Source organism: Ochotona curzoniae, unplaced genomic scaffold (genome assembly GCF_017591425.1).
Source record: "Ochotona curzoniae isolate NIBS_2020 unplaced genomic scaffold, NIBS_Ocur_1.0 contig_2723, whole genome shotgun sequence".
NCBI classification, from domain to species: domain Eukaryota; kingdom Metazoa; phylum Chordata; class Mammalia; order Lagomorpha; family Ochotonidae; genus Ochotona; species Ochotona curzoniae.
This window is the reverse complement of record NW_024465573.1, coordinates 23,824,539-23,842,650: the sequence shown is the minus strand read 5'-3', so window position 1 is coordinate 23,842,650 and position 18,112 is coordinate 23,824,539. Positions and strand designations below refer to the sequence as shown.

The 18,112-nt window shown below is 49.0% G+C and overlaps 1 protein-coding gene across 1 annotated transcript in view; it reads right to left on the bottom strand.

Moving 5' to 3' along the window:
* CEP164 (centrosomal protein 164) overlaps positions 1–14,201 on the bottom strand; it is a 67,955-nt gene extending 53,754 nt beyond the window's left edge. Inside the window, exons 1-3 of the mRNA XM_040977012.1 lie at positions 14,126–14,201; positions 6,396–6,498; positions 4,078–4,189 (exon numbers count right to left, since the gene is read on the bottom strand). Of these exons, the coding sequence (XP_040832946.1) occupies positions 4,078–4,189; positions 6,396–6,477 (194 nt within the window). The 5' untranslated portion in view covers positions 6,478–6,498; positions 14,126–14,201. The remainder of the gene's footprint in view (positions 1–4,077; positions 4,190–6,395; positions 6,499–14,125) is intronic.
* Between the last annotated feature and the right edge of the window lie 3,911 nt (positions 14,202–18,112).

Genomic DNA, 18,112 nt, shown 5'->3' with positions numbered 1-18,112 from the left:
CCAGTATTTGGCTCTTTTTCATTATCTCCATCTCTGCTACAGCTCAAAAATATGCACTGACTTCATAATTTCAACTAACTGTTTATCAGTTTTCTTATAATCCCTTTGAATAGCCTCATAATTCTTCTTTTGAATTCTCTGGCACTTCATAAATCTCCCTTTCTTCCTGGCCTGATACTAATACACTATTGTATTCCTTTTGGTCTTATTCATTTCTTGTGTTTCTTTATTGATTTTTACACATCTGGGGGATCAACTGCTTATATTACAGTCTGAGGATGATTTTTGTTGACTGAAAGTTTTTTCCTGAAGATACAACTTCGGATATTGGTTTGGTAAAGTTCTAGTTTTAGTTCCAATTGAACTCCACAGAATCATCTGTCTACATTTTTTTTCTTTTCTTTCTTTTTTTTTTTTTCTTTCTATACTGGGGATGTTCAATGTCCCCATGGCTCTGCGTAGTCACTGCGACCCCATCACATAGGTCTCCAGGCATCTCCCCAGGGAACGACTGGAGTCAGGAGCTTCCCAGGTGATGGCAATAGCCCTGTTGGCACTGCAGATGTACATGACACAAAAAACTCCCAGACAGTACCCAAGTCAGGAGTTGGAGTGCCAGTTCAAGTTGGTCCCTGGATTAGGAAGGTCTCAGACTCCCAATCACTGCCCAATTCCAGTGTCCCAAAGACAGTGCTACTGCTGGATGGAAGAGGCAGTTCCCACAGACACTGTCTGAGAATAGCTGGGTCTCCAAGAGTGATTTTGCCACTTGGCCCTCTCTGTGGGCTGCTCATTGAGCTGCTCATTGAGCTGGGTGGGATGCAGGAACCCCAGATTGGAGCCACAACTGAGCAGCAGGACACTGGCTCTCAAGGGTGACAGATACCTGGCAGGTTCTGCCTGAGCAACCACCCAAGGCCTATATAGAGAAGAGAAACTCTGAGACACACATCTTAGCAACAGAGCAATCTGCAAGGTCCAGTGTGGCAAAGGTCCAGACTGGACCTGGCACAATAGCTCAATGGCTAAATCCCCACCTTGTAAGCACCAGGATCCAATATGGGTACCAGTTCATGTCCAGCTGCTTCATCTAGCTCCCTGCTTGTGACCTGGGAAACCAGTAGAGGATTGCCCAAAGCCTTGGGATCCTACACCCATGTGGGAGACATGGAGGAAGCTCCTGGTTCCTGGCTTCGAATTGGCTTAGCCCTAGCAATTGTGGCCGTTTGGGGAGTAAGCCAGGGAATGGAGAATTTTTCTCTCCTTCTCTCTTCTCTCTGAAAATCTGAAAATCTGCCCTTCCAATCAAAATAAATAAATCTTTAAAAAGAAGAAGCCCTGAACTGATGTATTCTATGCTGCATTAGGCATGAGTTTTTCAGGCCAAAGCCCCAGTGAGCACAAAGGAAATGGCCAGAAAGCCCAGGTAGCTTGTCATGGTAAGGCCAACAGTCCAGAATGAAGTTCAGGATGAGTATGTCTTCAAGCACCTGGCAAGAGCTGAGTGGTGCAGAGCTTCATCTACAAGCCCTTCTCAGCATGGGAGTTAGCCGATTCCCCATTTCAAGAGCACGCTCAGTGGTAGCAGGTATGTTCACTTCCCAGACACGCGAGCTGTCCACAGTGTGGGCACACTCTTTGTCGCATGCTCAGACCTTACCATGAGACCTGTCCTCAATGCACAGGAAGCCCTGAACCTCGCAAGGCAGGGCTGGCAGCAGCACAGGAACTCTGAGTCCTGATGTGCAGATTCCAGCAGCAACCAGCAATGTTTCAAGTGGTCAGGAAATGGGGAGGCGGTTGGGAAGAGGACAATTCCCCAGCCTGGGGGAGCTGGCAACTGTCTACTCTACTACCCCTGTCCCCTGGGATGCAAAGGGCTGTGGTGCCTGGCACAACGGCTCAGTGGCTAAATCTTCACCTTGCATGTGCCAGGATCCCATATGGGTACCAGTTCATGTCCTGGCTGCCTTACTTCCCATCCTGCTCCCTGATTATGGCCTGGGAAAGCAGTGGAGGATGGTCCAAGGCCTTGGGACCCAGTATCCACATGGGAATCCTGGAGGAGGTTCTTGGCTCCTGACTTTGAATCAGCTCATGTCTGGCCCTTGTAGCCATTTGGGGACTAAACCAGCAGATGAAAGATCTTTCTCTGCCTCTCCTTCTCTACATAAATGTGACCCACCTTTCCAATAAAAATAAATAAATAAATAAAGGAGAGTGCTGTATGACTTAGGGAGTTAGGGCTGCCACTACTGCTGGGTCCAGCTGGATCAGTGGGAGGCACAGGATTGTTTGCTAGATGACAGAATGCAGACCCTGGGAAGGAGACACGAACCAGTTTCTGTCTCCAGGTTTAGTACAACCTCCAACAGCGATTCCCTCCCCCCGAGATGCTGCTACTCTGCCACAGCCCTGGCCCTGAGCAGTAACGCAGGGGACAATGTGAGTTTCTTCTCCAAAGCAAAGCGGTGCTGAGTTGTCCAGGGAGCAATCCTTGCTGAGCTGTGGTGACCATCTCCTGTCCGGCCAGGACTGGCCACGTATGGTGTCCATTGCTGCATAGAAGCTCAGCTGAGGATCCAGCTCAGCCTGCCCCTGCCACAGGGACTCCTTCTGGCCATGGCTGGCTTTGTTTCTCTCTCTAGGCCACTAAGCACAGTCTCACTATCCCAAGATGCCCCCACCTTAACTGTGTATGGATGTTCTTCCTCATGCACTCACTTTGAGATGCAGGGGCACTGAGTCATCTCAGTGGAAGAGGAGGAGGCAAGTGCTGGGCTTTGCTGTTTGGCCATTTTGAATCCCAAGATCTGACCTCTGTGAAAAAATAGTTCTCCCTCTCCTTATGGGACAAGGGAATATTTGCCACCATTGGCAGGCCCAAGAAGGCAACAGGCACAAAGCCCAGCACACTCATGGCCCATAACCAATGGTAATTTCTTATCCTCCACCAAGGTAGACATTGGAAACAGAACAGAAATCATTATCATATAAACTTATCCTTCAAGCACAACCAGGGGTCCTCAGTGCAAAGCCTGCTGTAAAAAGTGCAGGAAGATTTATAAGGAAGATGTCATGAAACTGGAGATGACCCAAGGAAAGGCAGCTAAAAGACCAAGAGAACAAGGAGACTGCCATGTAAGGAAAAGCTAAAGGCATTCCAAGTCTTCAGTTGAAAAAAGTAATGCCAGGGCCACTGCAGTCACTCTGAAGTAAGACCAACACATTATAAGTTTGAGCAAGAACAGGCTGAGCACACATTATCCTCAAAACTGCAAAATGCCTGCCCTAGAGGAGACATCCCAAGTCTGGGACACTCCTATGGAAATCTCACTGTAATGGAGATGCTTATGACACTCATTTTAGGGAGACCACCGGGAGAGAGCTGTGTGTATGTGATGAGCAAAAGCAAGTGTTAAGACCCAAAGCAGGCCAGGGTCCAAGCAGGTGGGAGACAATGTGGTCCACAGGGTCAGAGGCTCTCAGCAGTCACCCCGGCTCCTCCAAGCCTCCCCACCTGCTCCCTGACAAAACCCTAGTGAGTTAGAGTTCTTCCATAATGTGATGAACTCCAACTGAAAGTAAAAATACACACCAACCCACAAATATGAACCTATTTCAAGTTCAACCTACTGCAAGTTCCTGAACTTATTGCAAGTTCCTGAACCTATTGCAAGCTCAGGAACAGGATGCCAAAGGAGACAGGAACATTTTGCCTGTGTAGCCTCAACTACAGACCCTTGTGAGGGACAGCATCCAGTTTGGACACACAAGAGGTACAGTTGGCACCTTTCACACCAGTCTGCCAAGGATGACAATGACACTTCCTTACTTCACAGGAAGAGATGCTGATGCTAAAGGACACAGAGTAGCAGCTCCTGCATCCCCAGACATGAGTGCTGTGTCCATCACAGGACCAGCAAGACAGACCACGCTCAAGACCCAGAACAGCAGAATAGCACAGACACAACACGGGGCTGTCCCCAAGGGCAGTATAGGCTAGAGAAAAGTGGCTGGTTAACATCAGGCTTTAACATCAGGTTACGTCTGCTTCCTACCTCCTTGCTGGCTTACCATGGTTTCCACTCCATAGGCAGTGGAGCCACGATGCCCTCCCGTGCCAGCCACATCAGTTCTGGTTCCTTGGTGGGATCAATACCAATCTCTCTGGCAAATTCAAGAATTTCTGCAACATCCGTCAGGAGCGAAGGAAAGAAAGAGGAATGGTGATGTAACAGAAAGAAGAAAAAGTTAGTCCTTTTTTAATTTTTACTTTGCCATCATTCTCTAAATTTCCTTTGATGAGAAAATATTTAAATATAAAAAACACATATAGAAATCTTCATAAAGTTCATACAAAGTGTATATTATAAAAATTATGCAAGGATTTCAATTCCTTTTAAGATTTATTTATTTGAAAGGCAGAGAGAGATAACAAGAGAAATCTTCCATCTGATGTTTCACTCCACAAATGACCACAGGCTGGTGCAAGACAAGGTCAGGAACCGAGAACCCCAGTAAGATCTTATATAAGTGGCAGGGATCCAAGATTTGGGACATTAGTCCAAGGAACATTAGCTAGAATTGGAGCAGCAGGGACTCAAACAGGTGTGAGCTTAAACACCAGCCCCAACATTTAGCATTTTTTTTTTTTTTGCACCAGAATAAACTTATCTTTGAGTTATATTTCCACAAGGACCCTGCATGAAACGGTTTCCTGACATCACAATTTACAAAATACATGCAGCCTGGCATGTAGTTACCTCCCCCCTCCAACAGTATAATCTAAAGAAAGCTTAAAAACAAACAAAAGGCAAGACTCCATTGTGGTAGTCGCCTCAACAACCACAACCAGAACCACCCAGAGAAAAGGGCAGCCTAACCAGGAGGAGACAAGCACTCCCACGATTTCCAAAAGTATTTGTGGCTTAATCAACAAACACAGCCTGAGCAACTGCAGCTGAGCCTGCTGGGTGCCCCACAGACTTACAGGTACCACAGGAAGCAGGTGTACGTAGGATACGTGCTGCAGTGGGTGGAGACGAGAAGGATGTCCAGGAGAACACAGCGAAGCAGTGCTGAGTTAAGAACCGTCTCACCAGGGCCAGCACTGTGGTACAGTACTTAAAGCGGCCGTCTGTGACATCAACACCCCATAATCATGCTGGTGCAGGTCCCAGATGCTCCACTTGCTTTCCAGCTCCCTGCTAATGTACCTGGGAGGCAGCAAAAGATGACCCAAGTGCTTAGGCCCCTGCTAACTACATCAGGTTCTAGGCTCCCGGCTTCAGCTTGGCCCAGCTCAGCCATTACAACTTTGTGAGAAGCAAACCAGTGAGTCAAGGATCTCTTTCTCCCTCCCTTTCTGACACTCTTTCAAATAGATAAATCTTAAAAAAACAAAAAAGGAAAAAAAGAAAGAAAGAAAAAGAAACATGGTTCCATATGGTTCCATAGTGTAGCGGTTATCACATCTGTTTTACATGCAAAAGGTCCTGGGTTCAAGTCTCACTCAAACCACTGCTGCTAGTATTTGGGCCTGGCATGATGGCTTAATGGCTAAATCCTCGCACTGCAAGCACTGGAGTCCCATATGGACACCTGTTCATGTCCCAGCACATGAACTTGCCAGTTCCCATCCAACACCCTGTTTAAGGCCTGGGAAAGCAGTAGAGGATGACCCAAAGCCTTGAGACTCTGCACCCAAGTGGAAGACACAGAAGAATCTCCTGGCTCATGGTTTCATTCAGATAAAGCTCAGCTCTAGCCATGGCAGTCACTTGGGAAGTGAACCAATAGATGGAAGATTTTTTTCTCTGCCTCTCCTCTCCATAAGTCTGATCTACCTTTTCCAATAAAAATAAGTAAATCTTTTACAAAAGGAAACATGCCTACAGTTCTTAAACAGAAACACAATCAATAAAAACATTATTACTGTTAATTGTTATTCTTTATAAAAATCAACCAATACTGCTTTAGTTTGTTCCTAAGAAACTGGGTCTGCCCTGCCCCAGGACTCATGGTGAACTTCAATATTCCACACTACATCTTCACTTATAACTCACCGTCGCTCTAACTCAGGGTTAGCACAGTTTTTCTGGAAAAGGGGGTCATAGGATATCTGTCATAATTACTTACCTCCGCTGCCATAGCATGAAGGCAGTCAAAGACACAGAAGTAAACGGAGGTTGCTGCTTTCCAGAAAAACAGATTACAAAAACAGGTAACAGGCCACGGTAGGCCCATGTGAAATTGTTTGCTAATCCCTGATCCAACTCAAATATGTTAAGTAGTTTGGTGCTTGTACCATATCATCCACTGCAAGAACAAAACTCAATCAGGCACAATTCCTGCCCTCAAAGAGCCAGGACAAAATATCTCAGGCCTCTTACCTTGTTCGCTGGGGATATAGGTCTCATCGTAGTCTTCCTCCAGAATCAGTTGGTCCCCTATGCGGATGGGTGGGCCAGCCATTATTGGCCTGGGCTCGAACACCTGGACCCCAGAGACCACCCACCCAGAGAGAAAATTAGTGATCCAGCTTGGAAGGGTTAAAACTCGAGCTGGGTCATGGAGCACCTGGGCAGACCAAACCTTGCAAGCCAGCCTGGCTGGGGAAGGAAGGAGGGGATGGAGGGGGTAATCTGGGTGGAGGGTACAACCAGCAGTTCAGAACTCGGGTCTTGTGGGCTCTGCACCCAGAGCACTCACAAGATGCAAAAGTATGCCACACACTCAATGAGCTACCAAAGACTGCAGGGCCTTGCTCTCACAAGAGTGTGACTTCATGTCTCCCCATACAACAGGAGAAAAAGAGTTAGAGCATGTGCCCCTAACTAGAACACCTTAGGGACATTCAATAATCCAGCAGCACTCCCCGTGGCCTAGTCACACTCTCTCAGTGCGTCTCCCTCCTAAAGCCTGCATTCCCAAGTCCAAGCACAGAGGATGGGGCCAGGGAAAACCCTTTTGCTACCGCCACACTGAGGCAGAGCAGCAAAGGCCTGGTGCAGGTGCGGAGAGATGGACAAGAACTCTGACGGTGGAGAAAGGCCTCTGGGGCTGTGCAAGAAGAACCTCAGGTCTGCCCTGGAGCTAAGGGGAGTCCCAGAGGAATCACAGTGAAAAAGGCATGGAGGGTGGGGGCGGGAGACAGGCTTTTTACAGGACAAGAACTCTGGTAGGAGTAGCATGGCTGCGATGGAAAAACAAGGAACTGGTGTAAAGAAAACCACTTCTGGTGGTTGCCATTCAGGGGAAAGATGACGAGGGCTCACCTAGAACAGCAGCAATGGGAACCAGCAGGGAGGGACAGGGCATTAGCGAGGCTTAACAGGACCAGGACAAGGAGGAGAAAGCAAGCCGGGGCCCTCCTAAATTCACAGAGTAAATCCCTGACCTGCATTGTGACCAAGGAGGTCATGAAGGGTAAATGAGACTGCAGGGGAGGCCCTAGGCAACAGGACTGATGTCCACATGGCAAGAAAAAGAGACTACAGGTTGGTGCTGTGGGTTAGCAGATTGAATCACCACGTGCAACACCAGCACCCTACATGAGTGCCAGTTCAAGTCCCAGCTGCTCCACTTCCTCTCCAGCTCTGTGCTAACATACCTGGGAATGCAGGAGAAGACAGCCCAATTACTTAGGATCTTCCACTCAGGTAGGAGATCCGGAAGAAGCTTCTGGCTCCTGGCTTCAGCCTCTCCAGCCTTGGCTATTGCAGCCATTTAAAAAGTGAACCAGGGCCCAGCACAGTAGCCTAGTGGCTAACCTCCTTGCCTTGCAGGTGCTGGGATCCCATATGGGTGCCAGCTACACCACTTCCCACCCTGCTCCATGTTTGTGGCCTGGGAAAGCAGTTGAGGACAGGCCAAAACCTTGGGACCCTGCACCCATGTGGGAGACCCAGAGGAAGCTCCTGGCTTTGGAACAGAGCAGTCCTGGCTGTTGCGGCTGCTTGGCGAGTAAAACAGCAGATAGAAGATCTTTCTCTGTTATTTCCATCTCTCTGTATATCTGACTTTCTAATAAAAATAACAAATCTAAGGAGGACAGAACAAATTGGACAACTACCCCAGCCAAACAATGACCACAAATATCTGAGAGAATGGAGACTCTGAGGTCGACTCTGTCAGCCAACAGACAGTGAAAGGGTTCCCTCATCCTTGGATCGGCGAGATCGACAACATTTCAGAACTATCGAAACCACCTGGGCTGAACCTTCGGCATACACGCCACACTGGAACACTAGCTTAATACTGAGTGGCCATTCTCCATTCCTGGGTTCTGGAGTGGCTGGGAGGCTGGGTATGGCTTCTCCCCTTATCCCTCTCTACTCCCACCCCCCAAAACAAGAGGAGAAACAGAAAATTTGGAAACAATGATCACGCCTACTTTTCCCTAACTCTTGTTTCATCCCACTCTAATCAAATATGTTAACATCACCTAAAATTAAAAATAAAATAATAATAATAATTAATCTTTTTATAAGATTTATTTTATTTTTATCACAAAGATATACAGAGAGGACGAGAGACAGAGAGCGAGATCTTCTGTCTGATGATTCACTCCCTAAGTGAGCGCAATGGTCGGTGCTGTGCCGATCTGAAGCCAGGAGCCAGGAACTTTCTCCAGGTCTCCCACACGGGTGCAGGGTCCCAAAGCATTGGGCCGTCCTTGACTGCTTTCCCAGGCCACAAGCAGGGAGCTGGATAGGAAGTAGAGCTGCCAGGATTAGAACCAGCGCCCATATGGGATCCGGCATGTTCAAGGCGAGGACTTTAGCTGCTAGGCCAAGCCGCCGCCAGGTTCAATAATTAATCCTTTAAAAAAAAAAAGTGAACCAGTGAGTGGAAGATCTGTCTCTCTCTCTAAATCTGCCTCCCAAATAAATAAATAGGGGCTAACACTGTGGTGTAACTGCTCCATCAACCAACCCCGTATAGGCGCCATTTGTAGTCCTGCCTGTGCACTTGCCACCCAGCTCCCTGCCAATGTACCTGAGAAAGCACAAGTTTGGGTCATCTCTCTGTCTCTCATTCTCTGTAACTGTGCCTTTCCAAAAGAAAAAAAAAAAATCCAATAAATAAATAAGTATTAAAGAGAAAGATCAGAACTCTCTTTTTCTTCCAACTAAGATCACTACAAGAAGATGTTTATCTGCAAGACAGGAACCAGAAAGAGGCTTTGGCCAGGATTTCTGGCCTTCAAAACTACAAAGAAAACATATTTTCAAGTTCAGATCCTGTGATTCATGGCATTTTGTTAGGGAAGCCCAAGTGCCTAAGACAGCAGGAGTTTGGGCTAAATGCAAGGTTTCCAGCCACAGGGATAGGGTGGCACCAAACACTGCAACTGACAAGCCGCCCCAGATCTGCCTGCTTTTCCCACTCCTGATCCCACCATCACCTTAGCACAAGCACACCCCACTCTCATGCCTGGTAACACAAGGCTGGGCTGCCGCATGAGGTGGTTCCTACGGACAGCCCTGCTGCAAACAGCTCCCCACCCCAAGCAGAAACAGGCCCTTACTGCACCTGTTTCCACTCCTTCTTTCAGATGCTGTCAACGGTCAGCCTGCCAAAATGACCATGAACAGCCCTGTTCAAGTGCAAGACCCCAGCTTCAAAATTGGGTCAGGCTATACTGGGTTGGACAGCAACGCCCGCCAGCTAGCGCAAGCTGGAATGGGGGCAGATTGGCAGGGCCAGGCTACAGCACCTGCTGGCAAATGCCAAGGTGAGACAGGCCATGCCAGACTGGGCCACAGTACCCACCAGCACATGTGAGATGGGAGTGGGGGATGTGCAAGTCTGGTAGGGGAGTAGGGAGGACGCCCCTGCTAGGCCACTGCTCCTGTTAATGAGCAGGAGAGCTGGGACTGGGGACAGACCAGGCTGGGCAGGGCTACAATACCTGTTGGTCTACATGTGGACTGGGTTGGGTGGATAGCCAGGCTGGGTTAGCCGATTGTATCCATTGGTACAAGCATGAGCCAGAGTAAGGGCAGGCAGGCTGGGCTTTGCTGCAGCATCAGCTAGCAAGTACTGTCAAGCTAGACTGCAAAACCACCTGGAGTGCGCAAGACCTGGGACAGGGAATAGGTCCATTGGGGAGACTGTGGGCACCACTCTGATGGGCTGCAACTCCCACTGGTAAGCATGAGGACCAGAACTGGGGTGGATCTGGCTGGACAGGCAGTGGCAACCACCAGCACAAGTGTGGGCTAGAGGATGGAGTTCGTTGGGTTAAGTTTCAATGCTGGCAAGCACAGGAACCAGAGCTGGGGCTGGGCCAGCGGAGGTTTTGAGGGGTTGCTCTGACTGGGCTTCAGCTCCACTTGGTATATGTGAGAGCTGAACGTGTGGTGGACAGGGGTGGGCTGGGCCGCAGCACCAATTGGTTTGCAGAGGAAGAAAAACAGAACAAATTGATCAACTGCCCCAGTAAAACTTGACAGCAGACTTCTGGGTAAGTAGAGATTGAGATGGACAATGTCAGCCAATTGACCTTGGAAGGATTTCCTGATCCTTGGATATCAACACCATCTCCAAACTATCGAAAACACTTGAGCAGAACTCTCAGAACATGCTCCACAATGGGGACCCTGGGATACATTGGGTACTGGCGGGGCTGGGCATGGTCTCTCCCACTGTATCCTCCCCTACCCCAGAAAGAAGACAAAAAAAATGTGTGAACAATGGTTTTGCCCACTTTCCCGTGATCCTTGACCCTTCCCACCCTGATCAACTATTTAAACATCCTCAAAAAATAAAAATAAAAAAATTGATGGACTAAATGTTCAGGGGATGATCACACCTGGGGACTCTAAATTTCCTCCAAAATCCCTACAGGTGAGTTAGACCCATGGGACCTGTGTTGTGGTACAGCGGTTTAAGCTTCTGCCAGTTGGGTCCCAGCTGTACTGCTTCTGATTGAGCTCCCTGCCAGTGTGTCTGGGAAAGCACTGGGAGATGGCTCAAGTGCCTGGATCCCTGCTACCCACATGGAAGACCTGAATGGAGTTGCAGGCTGCCAGTTTGGCCAAGTGACCAAGTCCATTCATTGGGAACCATTACTGCCACCCTCTCTGTATCATGAAAGCTGAGAGGTGCACAATGGTAGTGTGCTGTCTGTAGGCTCACAGACACTGTTCCCTGCAACAGTCTACCAGACTGGAAGATAATCCAACTCTGCCTCTTGCATGCCCCTCTGGGCCACCTCTACCAAGGAGGAGGAACTCATTGTGCAGTCCAAAACACTGAAGTGGCAATCTGCTGATCCGAAGCATCGCAGCATCGTGAGGACACAGAGATGGAGCTTTCACACACAGCAAGAGTCCACGTAGGTGGCCAGTGCTAAAGAGCTTAGCAGAAAATAACCAGAAGCCAGGCCAACAGACGGGGCACACTGTGCCACTCACGGAAGGAGTCATCTCAAGTTTTCATCTTCTCATTAGAGAGAAGAGGGGAGGAGAAAAGAAATGAGCCTCCAGGCAGAGGACTCGGTGGCAACCCATACACCAGTGTGAGCACCCGCACTGTACCAGGAGCTGTATTAACCACTTCAAGGAATCCAAGAAAGTCTGCTGGGGAAAAACATTAACCACGCCCATACAGAGCTCCCCTCCAGCAAGCAGGAGACACATATAATCCCTGTCCTTGTGGCAAAAGATCCAATCAGCTAAAGACACAAGGGTCTCCACTTAACTACTAAAAAGGTCGGCAAGTATCAGGAAAATCTCAATTCACGGATCACCCAAATTTCAAACAAATCTTCCAGAAAAAAATAAATAAAACATACAAGTGGGCTGAATTCCACCAGGAACAAAATAAAATTGGGAGCTGGTGCCACAGTGTAATAGGCTAAGTCTCTGCCTGTAGTGTCAACACCCCGTATGGGCACTGACTCAAGTCTCAGTGATCCAGCTTCCTGTTAATGCACGTAGGAAAGTAACAGAAGATGGCCCAAGTTCTTGGGTCTCTGCACCAATGCAGGAGATTGGGAGGAAGCTCCCACCTCCCAGCTCCAGACCAGTCCAGCTCCAGCTATTGTGGCCTTTTGAGTAGCAAACCAGCACATGCTAGATCTCTCTCCCCTACCTTCGTCCCTTCCTCTCTATGTAACTCTTTTAAAAATTTTTTTATTTTATTTTTATTGGAAAGGCAGATTTACAGAGAGAAGGAGAGACAACGATCTTCTATCCACTGGTTCACTCCCCATGTGGCCACAATGAACAGAGCTCAATCAATCCAAACCAGGAGCCAGGAGCTTCTTTCAGGTCTCCCAAGTGGGTGCAGGTCCCAAGGCTTTGGGCCATCCTCAACTGCTTTCCCAGGCCACAAGTAGAGAGTTGGAAGGGAAGTAGAGCAATCAGGATACAAACTAGTGCCCATATGGGATCCTGGCTTTCCAATAAAAATAATTTAAAAACAGGGCTCAGTGCAATAGCGTAGCAGCTAAAAATCCGCACCTTGCACATGCCAAGATCCCATATGGATGCCAGTTCTAATCCTGGGGATCCTACTTCCCATCCAGCTCCCTGCTTGTGGCCTGGGAAAGCAATGGAGGATGGCCCAAAGCCTTGGGACCCTGCACCCACTTGGGAGACCTGGAAGAGTCTCCTGGCTCCTGGCTTTGGATTGTCCCAGCTCCAGCCGTTGTGGCTGCTTGGGGAGTGAACCATTGGACAGAAGATCTTCCGTTTTGTCTCTCCTCCTCTCTGTATATCTGCCTTTCCAATAAAAATAAATAAATCTTAAAAATAATAACTCGCCCAAGGTTCCATAGCTAGTAAATGCTGTAAAAGAACACATCTCACTCAAGAACCTGAAGTTCCCCTATTCTGGTACAACCAGAGCCCAAATGACAGTGGGGGGGTGGGGAGGGAAATCCAGAATGGAAAACCAGGAACACATGACAAAGGGTTTACAAAAACTGAGAAACTGAGGCTGTATCCTGTAAATAATAAGAGGTCACAGAGGATTTCAGAAGAGACAGGTATGACCAAAGGTCACATTAGGAAGACAACCCCAAGGGCGGGGGAGAGGGGTATAGTGTGGTGCCACAGCGGAATGACAGTGTCCTCTGGTTCACATCCCAGTTGCCGAACTTGTGATCCAGCTACCTGATGGCATACCTGGAAAAGCAACAGAAGACAGCCCAAGTACCTAGGCCCTGCCACTTCACTGGGCGGAGCTCCTGAATCCTGACTTCCACCTGGCCCAGCCCTGGCTGCTACAGCCAAAGGCACAGGGAATGAACCAGCAGATAAGCACTCTGTTTCTTCTCACACCCACCACCGCCTTTCAGCTAAAAGGAAAACAAATTTTAATTTTGTTACTGGATGCACACGGTCAGAGAGAGAAATCAGTGCCTTTCAGCCAGAATAGGGTGATCATCCACCCACATCTAGGCCTCGCCCACTAAGCACCCACCTAGCACACTGCTGAACAGACAGGACATGCTGGCCGCGTCTATTAGATGAATGAATGAGCGACTGAAGCCCTTCACTGACACAGGCAATCCAAGAGGCACAGCTGCAGGGGTAGGGGAGGGTTAGAGACGGCTGCTTAGGCCTGAGCTCAAGAAAGAAGTGCTGCTGGACAGTCAGGGGAGTGTCCCCGCTAGGCAGGTGGGTGCTGCAGTCCTTGGTGAAATCACCTAGCCATGGAGCACAGGGAGCACAGAGCCCGGGCTGCGAGGATCTGAGGGGAGAAGGCGGACAGGGTTTCCCGGTGGACAGGCAGGTTTTCACATCAGAGTCAGAAAACAAAAAAGCGCTGCAACTTCCCCAGCCCACCAAAAGATGGCATAAAGTTGGGCCCCGGGCTGGGACACGGGGTGCATTCCCCACGGAGGTGGAGGAGGCCGGGCCTCCACGCTACCGGTGAGGGCCAACCAACGCCCGGCGAGCTTGCACGGTTACGGGCGCCCTCCGGGCCGCGCGCGATTCGCGCGGAACCTCCCCGCCGGCCGTCCAGCGGGCGGGCCTCCCGCCCTGGCATGGGCAGCAGATGCACACCGGTCCAGCCGCTCGTCCGCCACTCTGTCCTCCCGACCCGACTCGCTCGCGGCCACGACGCCCCCGTGACCCCGGCCCTCCCTTGGGGAGGTGCTCACCTGTACCCCCCACCCCGGGAGGCTCTGGACGACGGCTCCCGGGTGTGCGCAGCGTCCCCAGCACCACCCCGGCTCCCCGCTTCTAGGGACGCCGGGGTGTTGCCCTGCAGTGGCTGACAACCACTTCCGGAAAGGATACCAACCTAGCAACGCAGGATCCCGCCCCCTCTCGGAGCTCATAGGTCGCTCCGTGAGACTTCTGGCGTTGGATTGGTTCGAGGTCTCCCCGACTGACGCAGGAGTTCTGTCAGCTTCCCGTGGCACAATGGGAGATGTAGTTCAAGAGAGCTGATGGGGTTCTGCTAGGGGTTCAAAGAGGGCCCTGAATTTAGAAATGAGGAAGATTTCTTCCAAGATAAGGAAGCTCCTTTCGACATATTTGTAGTGAGGCAGTTTATTGGTTATCACGTTGTGCCTGTAGTTAATATCGGGTGACTAATCCAATGATCATCACCAAGCAATCCTGTCATTGATAAATGTGAAATTAAGATTATGGAATCCAGCTGCCCTCGCCAAAAAAGAAAAACAAACAAACAAACAAAAAGTGGTTTTTCCTATTCTCTGATGAGCTCAGTGGTCCCAAGGCTCTGGGCCGTCCTCAACTGCTTTCCCAGGCCACAAGCAAGGAGCTAGATGGAAGTAGAACAGCCAAGACAAGAACTGATGCCCATTTGAAATGCTGGTGCTTAAAGGGGAAAGATTAGTGTGCTGTGCTACTGTGCTAGCCGTGTGTGTGTGTGTGTGTGTGTGTGTGTGTGTGTGTGTGTGTGTGTGTTTACAAAAACAAGTCACATGGTAAGAAAGGAACTGGTTGGGTCTGGTGCAGTAGCCTAGTGGCTAAAGTCCTTGCCTTGCATGCCCAGGATCTCATATGGGCGCCAGTTCTAATCCCCACAGCCCCACTTCCCATCCAGCTCCCTGCTTGTGGCCTGGAAAAGCAGTTGAGAAAGGCCCCAAATCTTGAGACCCTGGACCCATGTGGGAGACCCGGAAGAGGCTCCTGGCTCCTGGTTTTGGGTCAGCTCAACACTGGCCATTGCGGCCACTTTGGGGAGTGCATCAGCAGACAGAAGATCTTCTTTGTCTCTCCTCCTCTGTGTATATCTGACTTTCCAATAAACAAATAAATCTTTTAGAAAGAAAGAGAGAGAGAGAGAAATAAAAAACAAGGAAGGAAGGAAGGAATTTGTTAATCCTGTCTTTTTACAGTGTGGAAAGACCTGAAAGGTCCTTTGGACTTTGATCGACACATCTGATTTAAGACTAAAAACTGCCCTTCCACCTGCCTCCTCTGCTTTATTTTTCCCCCACAGCACTTAATATTATCTGAAATGCTAGCATTTTTCTTTCTTTCTTTTTATTAACTCTTTGTTAAATTTAATTGTATTCTTTGGTAAGCAGAGACAGAGCTTCCCAGTGCTGGTCCGATCCCCAAAAGCCCACAACAGTTGGGACTGGTCCAGGTGAAAGCTAGGAGCCAGGGACTTCATCCAGGTCACCAACGGGCATGGCAGGCTCAGCCACCGCAGCCTCCCCGGGTGCACACTGCCAGGGACCTGGGAAAAGGAGTGGAGCCAGGATCAAACCCAGGCCCTAGGATACAAATGAGGCATTTTAATCTCAAGGCACAACATTCACCCAAGGATGTGATTTCTTCATTATCTCTTTCTTTGCCTTAGAAATGTAAACTCCAGACTCTGCATGATAGCCTAGTGGCTAAATGCTTGCCTTGAATGCACCAGGATCCCAATATGTGTGTTTGTTTGCGTACCCGCCTGTTCCACTTCCCATCCAGCTCCTTGCTTGTGACCCAAAATAGTAGATAGCCTAAAGCTTTGGGACCTGGCACCTGCATGGGAAACCTGGAAGAAGCTCCTGGCTCTTGGCTTTGGATGGGCTCAGCTCTAGCCGTTGCAGCCCTTGAGGAATGAACCAGTGGATGGAAGAAATGTTTTTTTTTAAAAAAGCTAGAAGATCGTACTTAGATAGTATTATTTTACTATCTGTGAAGTTGACCTTTTGTTGTCTATTGGTCACCTGAATGTCTTCTTTGATGATGTATCTGTCACATTGTGTGGAATTTGTAACTGACTCGTAGGAGTCCCCTGTATTATAGACAATAACCACATTAACTCTACATCTCTATTGTACACACATGTGGCTTATTTCCCTACATTGCAAATGTCATTTTCCCAGTAGGTATAGTAACACTATGTTAGCTAGCCTTTCCTGGAAATCTCCAATATGCCAGACACCATCGTAAGTGTAACATTGATTTCTTTTTTTCTTTAAAGATTTATTTTTATTATTATTATTTTTTATTGGAAAGGCGGATATACAGAGAGGAGAGACAGAGAGGAAGATCTTCCGTCCGATGATTCACTCCCCAAGTGAGCGCAACGGCCGATACTATGCCAATCCGAAGCCAGGAGCCTCTTCTGGGTCTCCCACGCGGGTGCAGGGTCCCAAAGCTTTTTGGGACTGCTTTCCCGGGCCACAGGCAGGGAGCTGGAAGGGAAGCGGGGCTGCCGGGATAGAACCGGCGCCCATATGGGCTCCCGGGCGTGCAAGGCGAGGACCTTAACCACTTGCACCACCGCGCCGGGCCCCAACATTGATTTCTTACATTTACAGGTCTATACCATTATGATCCCCGCTTTTACAAACGAGAAAATGGAGACACAGAAAGGCTCAGCAGCCAGCCCAGAGCCATCATTGGACTAATGGTGATTCTCCAGAAGTTTTGAATCTTGAAGAGGTCAAACCTGTCTAGGATTGTGTTGCTCTTTTAACTTCCTGTGTTCTGTGGGGCAGGCCTTGTTTAACAAGAGATTATGAAAAGAGTCCTGCATTTTGTTTCTGCAGTCTTAGTTTTAATGTTGAGATCTTAGGTCCCTTTGGAGTTTATTTTTCAATAAGGTGCAGATTTGGTTTTCTTTCCGTTCAACTGGATTGCCAGTGGCTATGTCTACCATATTCACAATGCACATGCATCATTGATCTATTGATTTTTATATTTTTACTTCATTTTGAAGATTTTCTCACCACACCAGATCATCATATAACAACTTCTTTGCTTTCCAACATCTTTAGCACCCGTTCCACTTTCTTGTCTTACTGAGTTAACCAGGCTGAGCCAAGCTTTGCGTGGTAAGAATGTTGAAGGTAACCTTCCCTTTCTGGAGACAGACTACTGCGGGAATAACTTCAGCCTGTTACAATTAGGCATTCTATGATTTTCTGCTAATCATGCTGAAGTCTTTATCGCAAAGACTACTGAATCTTATCAACGGCTTTTCACATTCAACGGATAACGCATCAAATAGACAGTGATCCAATGGCTTTTCTCCCTTGAGCCCTTGGAGTTCTCAAGCTTGTCAAGTTAAGCTCTTCTTCCAGTCTGTTCCAGACACGTCCTGTAGTGATGACACTCTAAAGCTGTCAGCAACTGTTTATACTGAGGGCAGAAGCTTGGGGGGAGGGGGCGGGGATGGGCAGAGGACATCCTGAGGAGTCATAATTAGTCTGCCCAGGACACCCTACGGCCCCCTTCTATCCTGCTTCCTCCCTTCCCAGAGATGCCCCAGTGTCCCCTTAAATGCCTTCTCCACCTCAGGCACAGTCTTTTCTGTGGAACCCCACTCTGGCAACATTCAGTTCGCCCAGAGGGCGCCACTTAGGGTGCGTGTGCATCGTCTTTCTGCAGCCGCAGAGCCTGCCGGTGTGTCCGGCATACAGCGGATGCTCCATCAATGTGGAAAGGACTGAAGGCTAGCTGAGGAGGCAGGCGGTCAGGTTACCAGAGCAAGGGGAGAGGGAAGAGGGAGGAGAGACACCTTTCCCGCCAGGGTCCTGCAGGGTGGACTCCTCCTCGGCAGAGGGCACCGCAGACCCCTGTGCAGCTCCGGAAGCTGGGCTGTCTGCCATGGGAAGACTACACTTCCCAGCGATCCCAGGGAAAAACGAAAACCCTTTGGCTTTGACAGC